This window comes from Acomys minous, assembly GCF_964271855.1.
Source record: "Acomys minous genome assembly, chromosome: 6".
Lineage (NCBI taxonomy): Eukaryota > Metazoa > Chordata > Mammalia > Rodentia > Muridae > Acomys > Acomys minous.
In genome coordinates this window covers 121952374-121972372 of record NC_140487.1, presented here as the reverse complement: position 1 = coordinate 121972372, position 19999 = coordinate 121952374, and the positions used below count along the sequence as shown (strand labels likewise).

General features: G+C 45.8%; 2 protein-coding genes and 1 pseudogene across 10 annotated transcripts; 2 read left to right on the top strand and 1 right to left on the bottom strand.

The window, feature by feature from the left end:
- The first annotated feature begins 209 nt into the window (after positions 1-209).
- LOC311599765 (large ribosomal subunit protein eL27-like) lies at positions 210-937 on the top strand. Its single transcript, XM_084785737.1, has 2 exons — positions 210-346; positions 641-937. The coding sequence occupies exons 1-2, from the start codon at positions 221-223 to the stop codon at positions 923-925; spliced, it is 411 nt and encodes a 136-aa protein (XP_084641863.1). The 5' UTR covers positions 210-220; the 3' UTR covers positions 926-937.
- Positions 938-7145: 6208 nt separating this feature from the next.
- On the top strand, positions 7146-19349 carry TARDBP (TAR DNA binding protein). Of its 8 annotated transcripts, none has more exons than XM_084786528.1 (8): positions 7319-7465; positions 8488-8739; positions 12011-12174; positions 13277-13417; positions 15569-15739; positions 16145-16262; positions 17216-17354; positions 18075-19349. In XM_084786528.1, exons 2-7 carry the CDS (start codon positions 8502-8504, stop codon positions 17269-17271), a joined length of 888 nt encoding a protein of 295 aa, XP_084642654.1. In that variant the 5' UTR covers positions 7319-7465; positions 8488-8501; the 3' UTR covers positions 17272-17354; positions 18075-19349. The 8 variants fall into 8 exon arrangements, with proteins under 8 accessions (XP_084642651.1, XP_084642654.1, XP_084642652.1 ...); XM_084786526.1 differs by having other exon boundaries at positions 16145-16271; XM_084786530.1 differs by lacking the exon at positions 18075-19349 and having other exon boundaries at positions 17096-18054.
- LOC311600153 (large ribosomal subunit protein eL33-like) lies at positions 13490-15505 on the bottom strand (annotated as a pseudogene). Its single transcript has one exon. The product of its transcript is annotated as a large ribosomal subunit protein eL33-like (transcript).
- Positions 19350-19999: the final 650 nt, after the last annotated feature.

Below are 19999 nucleotides of genomic sequence, written 5' to 3'. Positions count from 1 at the left end.
TAAATAATAAATAAATCTTTTTTAAAGAGAGAAAGAATCCAGTGCATGCTTTTAGTCCCAGCACTCAGGAGGCAGAAGTAGACAGAGATCTGAATTTGAGGTTAGCCTAGTCAACAGAATGAGTTTCAGGACAAGCAGGGCTACAGAGAGAAACCCTGTCTCAAAACAAAAACAAAGAAGAGAGTGAAGTCACCTTTCCACAGGGCTCCTTGCTGTCAAAATGAGCAAGCTCATGAAACCCGGGAAAGTGGCACTGGTCCTGGCTGGACGCTACTCCGGACGCAAAGCCGTCATTGTGAAGAACATCAGTGATGGCACCTCAGACCGCCCTGACAGCCATGCCCTGGTGGCTGACGGCACCTCAGGCAGCCCTCACAGCCATGCCCTGGTGGCTGATGGCACCTCAGACCGCCCTGACAGCCATGCCCTGGTGGCTGATGGCACCTCAGGCAGCCCTGACAGCCATGCCCTGGTGGCTGATGGCACCTCAGACCGCCCTGACAGCCATGCCCTGGTGGCTGATGGCACCTCAGGCAGCCCTGACAGCCATGCCCTGGTGGCTGATGGCACCTCAGACCGCCCTGACAGCCATGCCCTGGTGGCTGATGGCACCTCAGGCAGCCCTCACAGCCATGCCCTGGTGGCTGGAATTGACCGCTATCCCCCAAAACTGACAGCTGCCACGGGCAAGAAGAAAATCACCAAGAGATCAAAGATCAAGTCCTTTGTGAAAGCTGGTGACTACAATCACCTCATGCCCCACAGGCACTCTGTGGACATCCCCTTGGACAAGACTGTTGTCAACAAGGTTGTCTTTAGAGATGCAGCCCTGAAACGCAAGGCCAGGCAGGAGGCCAAGGTCAAGTTTGAGGAACGATACAAGACAGGGAAGAACAAATGGTTTTTCCAGAAGCTTCGTTTTTAGGTATATTTTCATTTCCATGATTTAAAAACAATTTTTTTAATTAATAAAAAAAAAAAAAGAAAAAGAAAAAAGAAACAAACCAAAGAAGAGCCAGGCGGTGGTGGTGGCCAGCTTTAACCCAGCACTCCACTCTGGAGGCAGAGGCAAGTGGATCTCTATGAGCTTGAGTCCACCCTGGTCTGCAGAGCAAGTCTCTGGACAACCAGGACTACACAGAGAAACCCTGTCTTAAAACAAAACAAAAACAAACAGGGAAGGAAGGTTCGGGATGTAATATAGGAAAGAATAAATAAATAAATAAGTAAAGGAGGAGAAGCGTAGAGATGTCACCAGTGGACCGTAACTCCCAAAGGGCTTCGTTTTATACTCCAAAACCAGGGGCTGGCGAGATGGCTCAGAGGTTAAAAGCACTGTCTGTTCTTCCAAAGGTCATGAGTTCAATTCCCTGTCCCGTCCAGCAGGACCAGTAATTATGGGGTCGCGAGGGGAGCCATACCTGAAAGATGGGACTAAAAAGAGAGAGCCGAGACCAAGTAGGGTTCCTATCAAGGTCTGTTTACTGAATAGAAAGCAAAAGCTTATATGGGGTGGAGGCAGGGGCTAAGCAGCAGGGGTGGGGGCCCGAGAATGCCTCCAGATGATGCCATCAGGGGAACATCTTGTGGTTCATGTTGGAACAATTCCTATCTTATCTTAGCTAACTATCTCTTGGAAAGTCCCGAGCTAACCTGCTAAATAACATCTGCAGGGGGTGAAAGGAGGAAGTTAGCTAACCTGCTAAGCAACACATGCAGAGGCTGAAAGGAGGAAGTTAGCTTTGGAACGGGGCATCAGTATCTTGCCAGTAGACTCTTTTGGCCTTGAATGACCCTGGGTTGGCTCCGAACAATTCCCAGCAACCACACGGTGGCTCATCTATACTCTAAAACCACAAGGTGGGGTGAACAAGCAAGCTAACAGAAACATACTCAGCAGTTAGCTTAGGGGCTTTTGGTTTTCAAAGGCATGTGCTACAGTTGACAGATTGTAAATTGACAGTTTGTGGTCAGGTTGCTAAGGGCAACGACCTATTGTTTCAGCTATTTTTCCAGGTCATTCTGTTCCAGGTAGCCAGTTAAGTTTTGCTTGGCAGCAGGCGGTACCGACAGTGCTTTAGGCTAGTCACTAAATAAATCAGTGAAACACTAAGTAAGAGTTGGTCTTTTCTGTCTCCTTCTACTTCACTGCCTAAGCCTTGAGTGTTGGCCTTCCTGCATGCACAGAAAGGTATCCTGGGACTTGGAAGGCCAGGAGCCGCCCAGCTCTGAAGAGAGAAGGTGTCCCAATGGAAGTGCATCCTGAGACACAGGAGCCGGGGAACCACACAGCTCTGACAGGAAGCCTCTTCAGCAGAGGTGTTGCAGCTCCCAGAGGAGCCTATCCCCAGCTGAGCTGAGGAGCTTAGGGGCCTGAGCCCTTCTCTTCTTCACTTCTCTTCTTCACTTCATTAACTTCCTGGCTGCTTCTGCTGAGAGTCACGCCAGGCAGCAAGTCTCAAAGACAATTGCTGGGAGGGTCCAGAGTGTGAATGGATGACCTCAGGGCTGGCTCTCTCTTCTCCCAGGAGAAGACAGCAGGGACCTGAACAAAGGGGGCAGGGCTTATTATATAGGACTTCTTTAAGGGGTGGGGCTTTCAGGGCAGAGATTTCTAGAGTGAAGATTGGTGGGATTTCAAGTACTGAGCTCAAGTACTGAGTTCAGGGATTGGTGGGGCTTTGTGGGAAGCTCGGGCATTCGTGGCTCTCACCCCTTTCCCTTGTGTCAGGCCCCTGGGTGAGGATGGGAAGATCCTCCTGGCTGCAGGTGGCTTTGGCTGAGGTGCCATCACTGCAGAGTGGGCTAGAGGTGCTGTGGACAGTTCCTGCGGTGGTATGGTGATGCACACCTTTAATCCCAGCACTCAGGAGGCAGAGGCAGGTGGATCACTGTGAGTTCAAGGTCAGTCTGGTCTACAAAGCGAGTCCAGGACAGCCAAGGCTACACAGAGAAACCCTGTCTCAAAAAACAAAACAAAAGAAAAAAAGATAGGTTTTACAAGTACACTCAGAAAAATAAGCTCATAGGTCTCTGAGGTAGGCTCTGGTGTGGTCTTACAGACAGTGCAAAGGTCACCAGGCTAGAAGCTCTTCCGCCCTCAGCCTTCTGGGTGGACAACCGGTCCTGCATTCCTTCCCCTGAAGGAACAAGCCTGTGTGCTAATATTCCAGGCTCACCTCGTGCTTATCAGTGAGCACAAATGACTCCATGCCCCCTGTAAGTCGCCTATGAGTGGCAGGCTATGCTGCAAAGTATTATATTGTTACTTCAAGTGTTCTTTTTGTTTTGTCTTGTTTAAGTTTTTAAGGGTTATTTTTGTTAGATGTGGATGGTTGAGTGTGGGTTCTGCACATGCCCAGGTTGGCCGGAAAGGGTTTCAGATGCCCTGGAGTTGGAGTTGCAGGCAGCTGGGAGAGGCCAGATGCAGGGTGCTGGGAACTGAACTCAGGGTCCACTGCAAGAACAACACTGGAGCCGTCTCCTCAGACCCCTTTTTAGGGTTTTTTTGTTTTGCTTTTAGTTTGGTTGTTTTTTATAAAGAAATACACAGAGATTCAACACTTTCTCCTGGCCTCTCTCAGCACCAAGCACGACAACAGTGCACAGACAGAAATGTATGCAAAATACACACACAGGATTTTTTAAAGTTTTATTTTAAATAATAATAACAATAACAATAACAACAACAACCCCACAGGTGTGGCGGATCACACTTGTAATACTAGTATTCAAGGTATGGAAATAATAAAGGCCAGCATGGGCTGGGCGGTGGTGGCTCACGCCTTTAATCCCAGCACGCAGGAGGCAGAGGCAAGTGGATCTTTGTGAGTTCAAGGCCAGCATGGTCTACAAAGTGAGTCCAGGACAGCCAAGGCTACACAGAGAAACCCTGTCTCGAAAAAAATAAAAAATAAAAATAAAATAAAGCCCAGCATAGGCTATACACTAAATTAGAAGTCAGCTTGAGCTAGATGAGGCTCTGTCTTAAAAAGAAAAAACTCTGCAAAGAGAGCCCAGACCAACCAAGGCTACACAGAGAAACCCTGTCTCAAAAAATAAAACCAAAAAACCAAAAAGCCAAAAACCAACCAACCAACCAAACAACCAAACAAACAAAACAAAACAACTGATTAAATTAGAACAAAATAAAAACCAAAACAAAACAAAAACAACAACAACAACAAAAAAAACCACCCGGGGTCTGGGCAGATATGGTGGCACATGCCTTTAATCCCAGCTCTAGGGAAGCAGAGGCAGGCAGGGCCATTTGAGCTCAACGGCAGGGGTGATGATGCCTATCTGTACTCGCAGAACTCTGGGGAAATAGTGTGGAGTTTTCTTTGGTTTTGGTTTTGGTTTTGGTTTTTTGTTGTTTTGAGACAGGGTTTCTCTGGGTAGCCTTGGCTGCCTGGATTCACTTTGCAGACCAGGCTAGCTTCCCAACTCAGAATGATCCACCTGCCTCTGCCTCCATCCAGCATCCTGAGATTACAGGCGTGCAACACCAAGCCTGAAATACTGTGATTTTTAGATCCTGTCTAAAAAAAAAATTATAGCTGGTCCCAGCTAGATGGCTGAGCAGCTAAGCTTGCCAGCTGCCAGGCCCAAAGACCCAGCTGTGGGAGGAGAGAAGCACCTCCTGAAAGTTGTCTCTGACCTCCACACGTGTGCCCACATGTGTACACAGAGGCAAGAACACAAAATGAATAAACAGGTGTGCAATAATTGTTTTAAGTTGTTACAGTTCTTGAGTTTGCCAGGGGCAGCAGCACAGGTTTGTAATCCCTGATCCAGGGAGGTGGAGCTGCAGGACCAGGAGTTCAAGTTCAGCTTCCGCTGCACGAAACCCTGTCTCAGAAAACCAGCTCAGTGACTCACATCAGTAATACCAGCACTGGAGCAACAGGGAAGTTCTAGGCCAGCCAAAGACTGCACAGAGAGCCAAAAAAAAAAAAAAAAAAAAAAAAAGGAAGAAAGAAAGAAAAAGAAAATCCAGCCAGGTGGTGGTGGTACACGCCTTTAATCCCAGCACTCTACAGCAGAGGGAGGCAGATCACAGTGAGTTTTAGGCCAGCCTGGTCTACAAAGTGAGTCCAGGACAGCCAAAGCTACACAGAGAAACTGTCTTGAGAAGCCAAAAGAAGAAAGAAAAGTGAGAGCCGGGCGTGGTGGCGCACGCCTTTAATCCCAGCACTCGGGAGGCAGGCGGATCCCTGTGAGTTTGAGGCCAGCCTGGTCTACAAAGCGAGTCTAGGACAGCCAAGGCTACACAGAGAGACCCTGTCTTGAAAAACCAAAAAAAAAAAAAAAAAAAAAAGAAAAATGAAAAGAAAAAAGAAAGAGAGAGAAAAAAGAAAAGAAAAAATAAAGAAACCAAAAATAAAGAAACATGGGCTGGAGAGATGGCTCAGCGGTTAAGAGCACTGACCGCTCTTCCAGAGGTCATAAGTTCAATTCCCAGCAACCACATGGTGGCTCACAACCATCTATAACGTGATCTGATATCCTGCATGTACACTTGCAGGCAGTGCTCTTTATACATAATAATAAATAAATAAATCTCAAAAATAAAGAAACAGTACTGAGTGGAAGGACTCATACCTATAATCCCAGCATTCTGAAGGCTGAGGCAGGAGGATTGTCCAGGAGTTCAAGGCCAACCTGGGCTGTAATGGGAGTTCAGGGCCAGACATTAATCTCCGTTCTCACAAGGACACCTATTTACTAGGCTGCTGTGAGGAGGAAATAAGTTCATTGACAAATTTAAGGTAGGAACACAGCCTGGAGTGCTGGCAGGTCTGTAACTCCAGCCCCACTGGCCACCCACCCTGAGGGAGGCAGAGGTAGGAAGAGCACTACAAGTCAAGGCCAACCGCCTGGCAGGACTCAATTTCAGAGATAAAGCGGCTGTGTAAACCTTTGTCTGCTAAACTTTGAATCTGATACATGTATACAGCAAGAAATTTAACTCCCGGCTACATAGTTACAGCTGCCGCCTTGGTGGTACCAGCCGCCTTCAGCCTTCACAATCTTAAACCAGGGCATCAACTGGAACAGAAATCCCGAAACTTCCAAGTATTTTCCGCTGAAGGACTCAAATCCTAGGGCGACCGCTTAGCTTACACTTATGGTGATTTAATGCAAGATACTTAACTGCGCTGTGCCTCAGTTTCCTCACTTATGGAAAGAGGAGTGTATCAAACACTGTCGTAACAGACTGCTAGGGCAGCACCCACACTTGGGAGCCGGAGGATGAATTCCAAGTGCTAGGTAACGTAACTACCTCGAGAATTTCGGGGGTAAGGTTGTAAGACTTAGTGGAAGGGAGCGATCCTTACTCATGACGGTCTCAGGACTGAAGTTTTGCAGAGTGGTGGTGGTGCACGCCTTTAACCCCAGCACTGGAGAGGCAGAGGCAGGCAGATCTCTGCAGAGATCCTCGTCTACAGAGTGAGCCGAGACTATACAGAGAAACCCTGTCTCGAAAAAACAAACAACCAAACAAACAAAAACCATAAATAAATAAAAAGAACTTAAAATTTCGGACACATACTTGACCTCACTCTACCTCCAGGCCAACTTCCCAGTCTCACAGTCCATGTGCCCCCACACTATACAATAAATTGGGGGAACCGTGGCGAGTTAGGAGGACAGCCTGGGTTCCACAGTGACTGTCTCTAAAACAACAGTACTTGGTGGCAAAAAACTATCCCTAAACCCAAGGTCAATGGTAGAACATTTGCCTGCCATTCATAAGATTCTGGTTTTGTTTTTTTTTCCCCCTAGAGCCAGAGAGTGCAAAATGGTACTTGACACAAAGTAGTACTTCGGACAGATCAAAGTTAGTGTCTCCAAGTTTGGAAATTCTCGAGCAACGGCAAAGGACGTTTAAGACTGGGCGTTTAGACCAGGAAACTAAGATTCCCAGGGGAGGCCCAGGGCCCCCGCGGCCGACTCCCCCTGGCTCCGCCCCTTCCTTCCTGGCCCCGCCCCTCCCGCTCCGGTCCCGCCTCACTCTTCCCCGCCTACGCTAGTCTCGCGCACTTTCGATGGGCGCGAGCTCCTCCGCTAGGGTCGGCGGTTGGTCGGGCGAAGCCATCTGCCACGTTACGTGGGGGGGGGGGAAATCTGGAAGCTTACGTTAGCCACGCTGCCGTCTTTCCAGTGTTCAGCTTTTCAGACCCAGCCGCTCTCCTGCCTGTATTCTCCCGTTTAGTTATGCACGCTCGAGCGCCTGCTGGGATCCGAGCCACTTTGAGGAGGGAGGGGGCGGAGCATCTGCGGCTGCGCGAGGTGAGCTCCCCTCCTGGACGGGAGCGTGTGGGAGGGGCCGAGGGCGGGCGGGGCCGGGAGGCGGTCCTACCGCCATTTTGTGGGCACAAAGCGGTAGCTCTGGTCATTTCGGATTGCTCGCCAGCCTCTTCTCCTTTGCTTGCGCTTCCTGGTTGCAGCGGCCTAGTGGGTGAGTTGCTCGCCGAGGGCGGCTTCCGTGCTTCGGGTGTTGTTGCTTCGGGGGAGGTCCGAGGTGACCTCATGGAAGCGCATGGAGCGGGGCCTAGTTGGCCTCGCGCCGCCGCGTCGTTAAGGGCCTTGGCGCGGGCGGCAGCCGGAGCGGGACGCCGGGCCTGCTGGGCCGGGGAACCGCGGGCGGAAGTTTGTTAACGTCCCCGGGACTCCAGCAATGCTTGTCCCTAAGGGTTTGGGAAGACTCGTTGTCACCGAGGACTTTATACACTCGCAGCCCCACCCCAGGGCGAGTTGAAAGGCTGGGGGTGGGGGTGGAGGGGGAGAATCAACGTCGTCCATCGCGCTTGGCCTTCTGGGAAGTGGCGGCCTGTCGTTGGTGGAGCCGTCTCTTTCTCTCCTCGACGTCCGAGTTTAGTGATCCCCTTTCCGAAAAATGAGGACCTGAGGGCCTGGATCTCAGTTTTGACCGTCAGTTCCCGTGTTCCACCAACACAGTCAGGATTTCACCTGATTTCAATGCACAGCTAATTTCTTACACCCACCTGTAAAGCACGTGCTAAACCCAATTTAGCTCCTCAGGCTTTAGAATAGATTGGTTAAAGATGACCTGGTTAAAGATGACCTAAAACATGTAATCTGTAATCTATCCGTTCCAAGTGAGAACGGTGGCTACAAGGAAAAAAAAAATCAGGACAGAAATACTTATTTAACGTCTTGTTTTTGTCTAGGTTTATAGCCAACAACAGGCCATGTGATAACACTGTCGGGGTTTTAGCACCTGGAGCATATATTAAGCCCTGAGAAAATATGCATTTAATAAGTGAACTGGCTTGGGTGGGGGGAATCACATTTTTATTTTCAGAAAACGCCATTTTTCCCCATCAATTTTCAGGGATGATAAATGAAACATTTCAGGTGGCAAGAATCTTTTTAGCAAGTGGGAACAATAGCGTGGTTTGATGATAGCTAATTAGAGAGAGAGAATTGCTCTAATTCTGTTGGTCTCTTTTCTTTAAGAACTTTAAGCAAAGATGTCTGAATATATTCGGGTAACGGAAGATGAAAACGATGAGCCTATTGAAATACCATCGGAAGATGATGGGACGGTATTGCTGTCCACAGTTACAGCCCAGTTTCCAGGGGCCTGCGGCCTGCGCTACCGGAATCCCGTGTCTCAGTGTATGCGAGGTGTCCGGCTGGTGGAAGGAATTCTGCATGCCCCAGATGCTGGCTGGGGCAACCTGGTATATGTTGTCAACTATCCCAAAGGTTTGTTCATCGTTTTGGTTTTGCCATATTGTTGTCTGTGGTTATAGGCTTGTAAGCCACCCTAAGTTTGTTATTTCTGTGTGAGGTGGGAGGGAAGTGGGATGTACGTGACCCAGGCTTTCGCCTTTTTGGCAGAAAGTCTCCTACAACCCAGCCCTTTTCATACGTTAGGTTATCGGAACGTCCGTTCTGCCAAATTTAGGCAGTTCAAATTAGGTGAGATTTGGCATATTTTCTTCGTTGTCTTCTTTGTTTTTCAAAACAGGGTTCTCTGTGGAGCCCTGGCTGTCCTGGAATTTCACTCTATAGACCAGATTGGCCTTGAGCTCAGATCTGCCTACCTCCTCCCAAGTGCTGGGGTAAAAGTGTGTGTGCCTTCACTGCCCAGCTTTTCCTTGCAGCCTTTTTGTTGTTGTTGCTTTTTGAGACAGGCTTTCTCTTCGTGGCCCTGGCTGTCCTGGACTCTGTAGACTAGGTTAGCCTTGGAACTCATGGAAATTCACCTGCCTCTGCCTCCTCAGGTGCTGGAATGCTGGAATTACAGGCATGGGCAATTGGACCCTGCTTCCTTGCAATCTTTTGGTTTTTCGAGACAGGGTTTCTCTGTGTAGCCTTGGCTGTCCTGGACTCGCTTTGTAGACCAGGCTGGCCTCCAACTCACATCGATCCGCCTGCCTCTGCCTCCCGAGTGCTGGGATTAAAGGTGTGCGCCACCAACGCCCGGCTCCTTGCAATCTTTTAAAAAGACTGGTTATTTATTTGAGACAGGGTTTCTCTGTTACCTTGATTGTCCTGGAAGACCAGGCTGGCCTTGAACTCAACAGCATCTGATTAACCTGCCTCTGCCTTCCGAGTGCTGGGATTAAAGGCTTGGACCACCACACCCTGCCTTTTAAGGTTTATTATTTATACAGTATTCTGCCCACATGTGTGCTTGCTCACCAGAAGAGGGCATTGGGTCTCATTATCGATGGTTGTGCGCTAGGAGTTGAACTCAGAACCTTTGGAAGAACAGACAGTGCTATTAACCTCTGAGCCATCTGTCCAGCCCCCAATAATAAAGGCAGAATTGTGTGTAGATATGCTAATTATTCAAACACTTGAGAGGCTGAAGCAGAAAGATTTTGAACTTGAGGCCAGCCTGGACTACATAACAAAACTGTCTCAAAAATGAAAGGCAGGACCCAAGCATGGTTGGCATACGCCTGTAGTCCCAGCAAAGGCAAACAGATGATTTGTGAGTTTGAGGGGGGGTGAAAAAGGGGAGTCCAGGACAGCCAAGCTAGAGAGAGAAACATGTCTTGAAAAAACAAAAACAAACAAACAAAAAAAATGAAAGGCCCTCCTTGTAGTCTTAACATCATTTTTGTCTCCTTTTTACAATTTATGTTAATATTTCGTTTGTGCCTCGTGCAGAGGGCATCTGGCCTTCAGAAACTAGAGTTGGATGTAGTTGTTTGTGCTTGTGTGTGGCCTTACCTGTCCTGGACTCCCTTTGTAGACCAGGCTGGCCTCGAACCCACCTGCCTCTGCCTCCTGAGTGCTGGGATGAAAGGTGTGTGCCACCTTGCCAAGTATGAGGAAGCCAGGTCTGGTGTGCACATCTTTGATGCCAGCATACAGAGGGGCAGAGGCTGGAGGATCTCAGAGTTTGAGGATAGCCAGGGCTGCACAATCACCCTGTTATTTTTTATAGCAATAGCCCACCAAGTTTGGTCAATATGCAAAGACTAATTAATGTATGTCAAAAAAATTGGGAAGATTTAAAGATAGGGGCTTGTTTCAAAATCTGATACTTGGTTCACTGAGGTAGTATACACCTGTAATAATTACAGGGAGGATGGACTCTGACCAGTTTTAGGGGCGTAATGAGACCCACATCTCTGTAAACAAACTGATAAAAGTTCTCTGTTAAATAACCTGAAAGTTTAGGTGACACAAAAAGCACAATTAGTATGTGCGGTGGTGGTGCACACCTTTAGTCCTAGCACTCGGGAGGCAGAGGCAGGTGGATCACTGTGAGTTCGATGCCAGTCTGGTCTACAAAGTGAGTCCAGGTCAAGGCTACACATAAAAGCCCTGTTTCAAAAAACCAAAAAGAAGAATAAAGGCACAGTTAGCTGGCGTAGTGGTATGCTCTTTTAATCCTAGCAGAGGCAGGCCTGGTCTACAAAATCAAGTTTTAAAAAGTTGTTAATTTTCTTTATATTAGTGTAATAGCTTGTGTTTATGGGTATTTGTACACCGTGGGCATAAGAAGTGGGTGTGTAAATATGGGCGTGGTGGCGCACGCCTTTAATCCCAGTACTCAGGAGGCAGAGGCAGGGAGATCTTTGAGTTTGAAGCCAGCCTGGTCTACAAAGTGAGTCTAGGACAGCCAAGGCTACACAGAGAAACCTTATCTCAGGAAAAGAAGAAAAGGCGGGGGTGTGATCCCCTGGATTAGATATATTTGATATTATAAAATCAAAGTGAAGTTTTTATTTTGATAAAATTTTGAGGGGGAAATTCAGTTCGTTACATCATTACAAAACCTGGGCCAGGCTTTTGCAAAGCAAGCCTGACAACCACCTGTTCTACCTCCAGAGTGCTGGAATTAAACATGTACACCATCACCGCCTGGCCTTGATTTTTAAGATTACACCTTTAATCCTAGCACTCAGGAGGCAGAGGCAGGTGGATCAATGTAGGCCAGCCTGGTCTACAAAGCAATTCCAGGCCAGCTAAGACTACACAGAGAAACCCTGTCATGAAACGCCCCCCAAAAAAGATTTATATTTTTATTACTTGTACAATATTTGGCCTGCATTTGAGCCAACAGACCAGAAGAGCACAGCACATCTCATTGTAGATGGTTGTGAGCCACCATGTGGTTGCTGGGAATTGAACTCAGGACCTATGGAAGTACAGCCAGTGCTCTTAACCTCTGAGCCACCTCTTCAGCCTGTGATAGGGTTTCTTTGTGTAGCCTTGGCTGTCCCGGAACTCAGTCTGTAGACCAGGCTGACCTCAAACTCACAGAGATCCACCTACCCCCACCTCCTGAGTGCTGGAATTAAAGAAGTAGTGCTTTTTTGTTCATTTGTTTTTTAGACAGTTTCTCTGTAGCCTTAGTTGTCCTGGACTCATGTTGTAGACCGGGCTGGCCTCGAACTCACAGAGATCAGCCTGCCTCTGCCTCCCTGAGTGGTGTGGTTATGGGAGAGTATGACCATACCCAGCTAAGTGGTGCATTTTTTAAGTGCTAACTATTGTTTTCTGTTTTGCTTAGATAACAAAAGGAAAATGGATGAGACGGATGCTTCCTCAGCAGTGAAAGTAAAAAGAGCAGTCCAAAAGACATCTGATCTGATAGTGCTGGGTCTCCCCTGGAAAACAACAGAGCAGGATCTTAAAGACTACTTCAGTACTTTTGGAGAGGTTCTTATGGTTCAGGTAAACTTTGAAAGCTATTTGTATGCATGAGTGCTTTACCTAAGTGTGTCCTTGGAGGTCGAGGGTTGGGCTTCATTCAGGTCTCGTGGAATTGACTTAAGTAGTTGGGAACCACCATGTGGGTGCTGGGAACCACCAGGGTTTCTCTGTACCCCTGGCTGTCCTGGAATTCAATGTGTGGACCAAGCTGGCCCGCAGCTCATGCGATTTCCCCCCTGCTTTTTTTTTTTTTTTTTTTTTTTAAATTTTATTTATTATTATGTATACAATGTTTTGCCTGCATGTACACCTGCACTCCAGAAGAGGGCACCAGATCACGTTATAGATGGTTGTGAGCCACCATGTGGGTGCTGGGAATTGAACTCAGGACCTTTGGAAGAACAGACAGTGCTCTTAACCTCTGAGCCATCTCTCCAGCCCTCCCCCTACTTTTTACTCTACCTTCCTAGTGCTGGGATTAAAGGGGTGCCACCACTGCCTGGCTGTGTTCAGCCATTTTTAGAGTGTTGAAAATAAAATGTGGTTTTGTGTATATACTATATATTGCCCTTAATACTGTTAAGCTTTGTTGTATGAAGGTTTAAAGCAGTGATTTTCAATCTGGGGGTCAAACCTTTCATAGAGATCGCATATTAGATATTTACGTTTTTCAGAACAGTATCAAAAATTACAACTATGAAGTAGCAATGGAAATTTATGGTTAGGGGTCACCATAACATGAACTGTATTACCAAGAAGAGACTTGATACCCTATGAGCATATACGGGGGGGGAGGTCCCCCTCAGTCACAGTCATAGGGAAGGGAGTAAGGGGAAAATGGGAGGGAGAGAGGGATGGGATAAGAATTGAGATGTAATATGAATAAATTAATCAAATCTATTTTTTAAAACATGAACTGTGTTAAAAGGTTGCAGTGTCAGGAAGGTTGAGAGCGACTGGTGTAAAAAAATGTATTAGAGCGTTAAATATTGTGCAAGTGAGTCATACTCTACTGTTGACTCTGCCTTGAACAACTGCATCCAGTTGAAACTATTCAGGTTTTTCTTGTGGGAAAACTCTGATTTGGTGTTCTTTGGAATAAATTTCAATTGTCTTTTCATAGGTCAAGAAAGACCTTAAAACTGGTCACTCAAAAGGGTTTGGCTTTGTTCGATTTACGGAATATGATACCCAAGTGAAAGTAATGTCACAACGTCATATGATAGACGGGCGATGGTGTGACTGTAAACTTCCAAATTCTAAGGTATTTTGTGCTTTGTTTTCATGTATATTTTGGGATTTTTTTTTCCTGACAAGCTTCCTTCCCTTCCTTGTTAGGCAGAGGCAGGCAGATCTCTGAGCTTGAGGCCAGCCTGGTCTTACAAGGTGAGTCCAGGACAGCCAGGCCTACACAGAGAAACCCTGTCTTGAAACAAAACAAAAAAGAACAAATGTATTTAGAAAAGGTAATGGCAGAATATGATTCTTGGAATCAATTTGCTTTATAGAAATCCAAAGTCATTAGTGTGTACTGCATATTTAATGTTGGATTGGTTTGGTTTGTTAGTGTTTTGAAGCAGGGTTTCTCTGTAGCCCTAGCTGTCCTGGAACTCTGTAGACCAGGCTGGCCTCAGAACTCAAATCCACCTGCTTCTGCCGCCTGAGTCCTGCGTTAAAAGTGTGTGCCAGCCTGCTTAATGTTGGTTTTAATGTTCTGGGGAACATAGTGTCCAGAGCTTTGCTGGGCAAGCACTTGACCACTGAGCTACATCCTCAATCCAAACTTAATCCAAGGAAGCAAATAAGACTTATTTGGACCAGAGAGATATTTTACTTTGAGGCAGGGTCTCTACTTGGCCCTGGCTGTCCTGCAATTCACTGTGTAGATCAGGCTGGCCTCAACTCAGATTCCCATGCCTCTACCCACCAAGTGCTGGGGTTTAAGGCCTGTGCTACTATACCCAGCCAGAACCCAAGTTTGAGTTGGGTATGGTAGTATGTGCTTGTAATCCCACCCCTGGTTGCAGGGTGGGGCAGGTCAATCCATGGTGCTTGCTGGTGTCAGTCTAGCCAAATTACAGATTCCATGAGGGATTCAGCCACAAAAAAGATGGTGGAGAATATCTAGCATGTATCTCTATTCTGTATAAAAGAAATTAAGAGTGGGCATGGTGTTTTCTTTCATGCCTGTAATAGTAACAGGATCAGGAGTTCAAGGTTCCCCATGTATTAAGTTTAAAGCCATTCTTGGGTGTATGTAAAGGCCTGTAGTTTTGTGTGTAGCGGCTTTGCCCTGTCCATTGTAGCTCCATCATAATGAAAAGCCTTAGGCACTACAGCTGGGCAGATTTACCGTCTATTCAACTAAACTGTGCCAGCCTGGCCTACTCCTAGCCATATGCCCCTGCCTGCTAACCCTCTCGTCCATCTTCGTCGTCTTAGAGATTCCTGGGATTAAAAGTCTCTGCCTCTCCTGCCACCTATAGGCTGTTCATCTCTTTATTGGCCAATCAGATGATGGGAAATAAGTTTACACAACATTGAGATAGATTTCTTTTTTTTATTATTATTATTTATTTACTTTTCATTAGTTTAAATCCGAGATGGGTACAGCATCACACGGATTCTGTGTCCAATGGCCTTCGCAGGAAGGTTGCTTCGGAATTTGGCACAAACCATGCCACTGTTCCCATGGGCCCGAGTTACTTTTCCCCAGATCACTCTGGAGATCACTCTGGTTTTGTTCGGTTTGCCTCCAGGAGTCACTGTGTTGTTTTTTGCTCTATACACTTAAGCACATCTCTTGCCTAAGTAGAATTCAGTTTCATCCCGGGCATAAACATCTTCAATTTTAAGAAGAGCTGTGTGCTCTCTTTGGTTCTGGAGACCTCGTTTGTAGCCAGCAAAAATGGCTTTGCACCACAGCCTTCCAGACATAGTCGCGTTTTAGAAGTCCTGTTCCCAGCAGGCCTCCACAGGCGCCAAGATGGCGGAAAGAGCTGAGATAGATTTCTTACATAGCAACGACAGCACCAGAATCTGTTAGCATTTGGCTCACAGCAACATACCTTAGTGCAATGAAATGAGGGTGGCTCGTGGTTAGTAGTACTTGTAGCCTTTGGAGATGGGTTTGTTTCAGTTTTCAACTCCAACATACTACAGTTCTGAGTGACATCAATCCCTTCTGAGCTTAAAAGGCACCAAGCATGCGTTTAGTGAGCATAGATGCGTGAAGGCTAAACACTGAGAAAATCCCAGCGCCAGGGGCACGGGTCAGCCAGTGGTACACAGTAAGAGCTTGTCTCAAAAAGGTGGGGGGTGGGTGTGGCTGGGTGCAGTGGCGGACTCGGAGGCAGAGACAGGCAGAAAGCATGCCTTTATGTATTTATTATTTCTGCTGTTCCCTTTTGACCAGCAAAGCCCAGATGAACCTCTGAGAAGCAGAAAGGTGTTTGTTGGACGTTGTACAGAGGACATGACTGCTGAGGAGCTTCAGCAGTTCTTTTGTCAGTATGGAGAAGTGGTAGACGTCTTCATTCCCAAGCCATTCAGAGCTTTTGCCTTTGTTACCTTTGCAGATGATAAGGTATTTTTCTTCTTACTTTGTTCCAGGGCTGGGAATGGATCTGGTTCGGTGCTACTATTGTATGTGCCCAGCATGGTACACCAAATGTTGAGCTTAATTTCCAGCACTAAAAATGATAAGAGGGATTTGTTCAGGTTGATTGCCACTCTACTTTTCTGACGACAGAGTAGCTTTGGATAGTTGTAAGATGCCCTTTAGGTGTTTTCATTATTTGGACTTGTGGGTCTGTTAAGCTACAAGTATTTCTAACACTAAAGGGTGCTGATGGGGTTCAGGTGAAACAAGCACTGATTGCCTATTTTATCCTCCTGCTTAGTCGGATTATACTAAGATCTGGGTTTTATTGCTGTGTTGGTGTTTTGAGTCGGTAGTTTAATCATCATTTACATCCCTTGTTTCTTATAGGTTGCCCAGTCTCTTTGTGGAGAGGATTTGATCATTAAAGGAATCAGCGTGCATATATCCAATGCTGAACCTAAGCATAATAGCAATAGACAGTTAGAAAGAAGTGGAAGATTTGGTGGTAATCCAGGTGGCTTTGGGAATCAGGGTGGGTTTGGTAACAGTAGAGGGGGTGGAGCTGGCTTGGGAAATAACCAGGGTGGTAATATGGGTGGAGGGATGAACTTTGGAGCTTTTAGTATTAATCCAGCGATGATGGCTGCAGCCCAGGCAGCTTTGCAGAGCAGCTGGGGTATGATGGGCATGCTAGCCAGCCAGCAGAACCAGTCAGGCCCCTCTGGTAACAACCAAAGCCAGGGCAGCATGCAGAGGGAGCCAAATCAAGCGTTCGGTTCTGGAAACAATTCCTACAGTGGTTCTAATTCTGGTGCCCCTCTTGGATGGGGGTCAGCATCAAATGCAGGGTCAGGCAGTGGCTTTAATGGCGGCTTTGGCTCAAGCATGGAGTCTAATAAGTCCTCTGGCTGGGGAATGTAGGCAGTGGCGGGGGTTGGTTGGTAGGTAGGTGTAGAATGCTGGGTTCAATTTTTCTAAACTCATGGTAAGTATATTGTAAAATAAATATGTACTAAATTTTCAGATTGGTTTGTTCGGTGTGGAGTATATTCAGCAGTATTTTTGACATTTTTCTTTAGAAAGAGGAAAAGCTAAATGAATTTTATAAGTTTTGTTAGATAAAGGGTTAAAATACTGAGTGGGTGAAAGTGAACTGCTGTTTGCCTAATTGGTAAACCAATCCTACAATTGATCTCAGAAGGTTTCTCTGTAATCTTAATCTATCATTGAACTTGTTAAATGGATTCTTTGCATGTTGAGAGTAGAAACCATTGGTTAGAACTACATCCTTTTCTCCTTATTTTAATTTGAATCCCACCCTATGAATTTTTTCCTTAGGAATATCTCCATTTGGGAGATCATGATGTCATGGTGTTTGGTTCTTTTGGTTTTGTTTTTAACACTTGTCTTCCTTCATGTACGAGAATACAATATGAAGCCTTCATTTAATCTCTGCAGTTCATCTCATTTCAAGTGTTTATGGAAGAAGCACTTCATTGAAAGTAGTGCTGTAAATGTTCTGCCATAGGAACCCTTCTGTCTTATGCTTTCTCATCCAAGAACTCGTCATCACGCTGCACAGGCTGCGTCTTTGACGGTGGGTGTTCCATTTTTATCCGCTACTCTTTATTTCATGGAGTCGTATCAACGCTATGAACGCAAGGCTGTGATATGGAACCAGAAGGCTGTTTGAACTTTTGAAACCTTGTGTGGGATTGATGGTGGTGCCGAGGCATGAAAGGCTAGTATGAGCGAGAAAAGGAGAGAGCGCGTGCAGAGACTTGGTGGTGCAAAATGGATATTTTTTAACTTGGAGAGATGTGTCACTCAATCCTGTGGCTTTGGTGAGAGAGTGTGCAGAGAGCAATGAAAGCAAATGCGTACGAATGTTTTTGCATCAAAGGACATCCACATCTGCTGGAAGACTTGAGCTTTGTTCTTAGAAAACCCACTTTAGTTGAATGTGTTAAGTGAAATACTTGTACTCCCCTCCCCCTCTGTCAACTGCTGTGAATGCTGGATGGTGTGTGTTCTCCTCTGTCACTGATCTGGAGGTGTGGGAACGTGAGCTGAAGCTGATGGGCTGTGAACACGGACTGAGCTTGTGGAGTGCTTTGCAGGAGAACGTGGAAGCAGAGCTCTCCAGTGAGCTCAGGTGGCTCAGAGGAGGGTGGAAGTCTCATGTCTGTTAGCTACTCATAAGAATGCTGTTTGCTGCAGTTCTGTGTCTTGTGCTTGGATGCTTTTTATAAGAGTTGTCATTGTTGGAAATTCTTAAATAAAACTGATTTAAATAATATGTGTCTTTGTTTTGCAGCCCTGAATGCAAAGAATTCATAGCAGTTAATTCCCCTTTTTGACCCTTTTGAGATGGAACTTTCATAAAGTTTCTTGGCAGTAGTTTATTTTGCTTCAAATAAACTTATTTGAAAAGTTGTCTCAAGTCAAATGGATTCATCACCTGTCATGCATTGACACCTGATACCCAGACTTAATTGCTATTTGTTCTTGCATTGTCCAAAGCGAAAGCTTTTCCTTGGGTTTTGTTTTTAATCTAGTTTTTCTTAAGTCTGGGTGACCACACCTAAAATGGTAAGCCGTTACCCTCCAGCTTATTTTGAGTGCCTCTGTGCATTTGAGTCATTTTCAATTTACATGGCTGTATAAGTCTCCATTGGGAAATCATGCCTTCTAAAAATACTGATTGGGTGGGTTAGGGGGCAAAACAGTTGTTTTCAAGTGCTTTGTAGCAAAGCATATCAATGGAAAAGAGGGAATGGTGAGCACCTTTCTGTTTGGGATTTGAAAAGTGGAATTAATTGCAATAGGGACGAAGTAGAAGTCGTCAAGAAAGCCGTGTGCCTGATAGGGTAGGGTGGGTTGTCTTATCTGTGTCAGTCTTAAGTGAGGTAGGCTTTTACCCCTCCAGAGTGTGGGGAACATAGAGTGATGAATAAATATGATCACGAAATCAGATTAGACTCATAATGCATTGTTAAGAATGTAAAAGCAATAATACATTGGTTATTGTACTTTTTCTGTACTGAGAACTGAGGGGCTCGTTTTCTAACTGGAAGTATGTGACAGTTTTTGTGTTGGTAGTTTCCCTAATGCCCTTACCTACATAGCTTGATAAATAGGCTTGTCACTTTGCAAGTTTCGTGTTTTAAAATTTTATATCCTTTAGTGACTTGTTATGAACACATTTCATTATTCAGTATCCTCTGTAAAAGGGTCATGAGTTACTGTAAATTTTTTCTCTGCATCTAAACCTGCATGATTTCCAAACCCTGTACATCTGAATTTTGCATTTTAGCACTTGCACTATTACTCAGCAGCAGTAACATGGTAACATTAAAATGGTTTTCGGGGACCTCCAAAGACTAAAATTGGCACGCCGTCCAGGAGTCCTGGGGTAAGTTACTTGTCAATGGCATGGTTTTGATCCCTTATTTGCACTTGTTAAAAGAGTTACTGGTCATGGAAGGCTTTCAATGTTGAGTAGCCTTTTAACGTGTTTATATAGTATGACATAGCTGTAGTTAGTTACTTGCCCTAAATGAAGTTTTAGAAATAAACTACTTGGCAACGATTTGTTTTTGAAAGTCTATTTGGTCATCAAAATGCGTTCATCCTAAAAAATTAAAAAAGCAAAACTCTTTGAACCACAGTTGAATAAAAAAATTTTCTTGCCACCAACAGTTTAGTGTCTGGAATCTTACTGGAAAAAAATTTCTATTTCATGACAGTAAATACTAGAAACAGTGGCTTTTGTGGGAAGAGGCAGTATAGCATTTTCATCCTTTAAAGATGGGAGCCTCCAGTTGGGTGTGGTGGTGCATTCCTTTAATCCTAGAAGCAGATGCATCAGAGTTGCAGGCTAGCCGTTGCTCTATAGTGAGGCCCTGCCTCAAACTTGTTGGACGAGTAAAATCAAATGTCTGTATCTTCAGCAAGGGAAAGCAGTTTATTTCATGGTTAGTTGGTTTTGTTACATAGAGTAATTCCTGAGTCTGTATGGTATGCAATTCTGCTTTCTATGTTGTGGTCTGTTTACCTGTACTATGCTCACCTAAGAACATGGCCAGGTATAATGGCACACACTTAATACTGAAGCAGAATGGTAAGTTTGAGGCCAACCTGGGCTACATAGGCTATCTCAATACTTGGCAGATAAAAACAAGTTGCCAGGAGTGGTGGTGGTACATGCCTGTCACCCCAGCACTCAGGGAGGCAGAAACT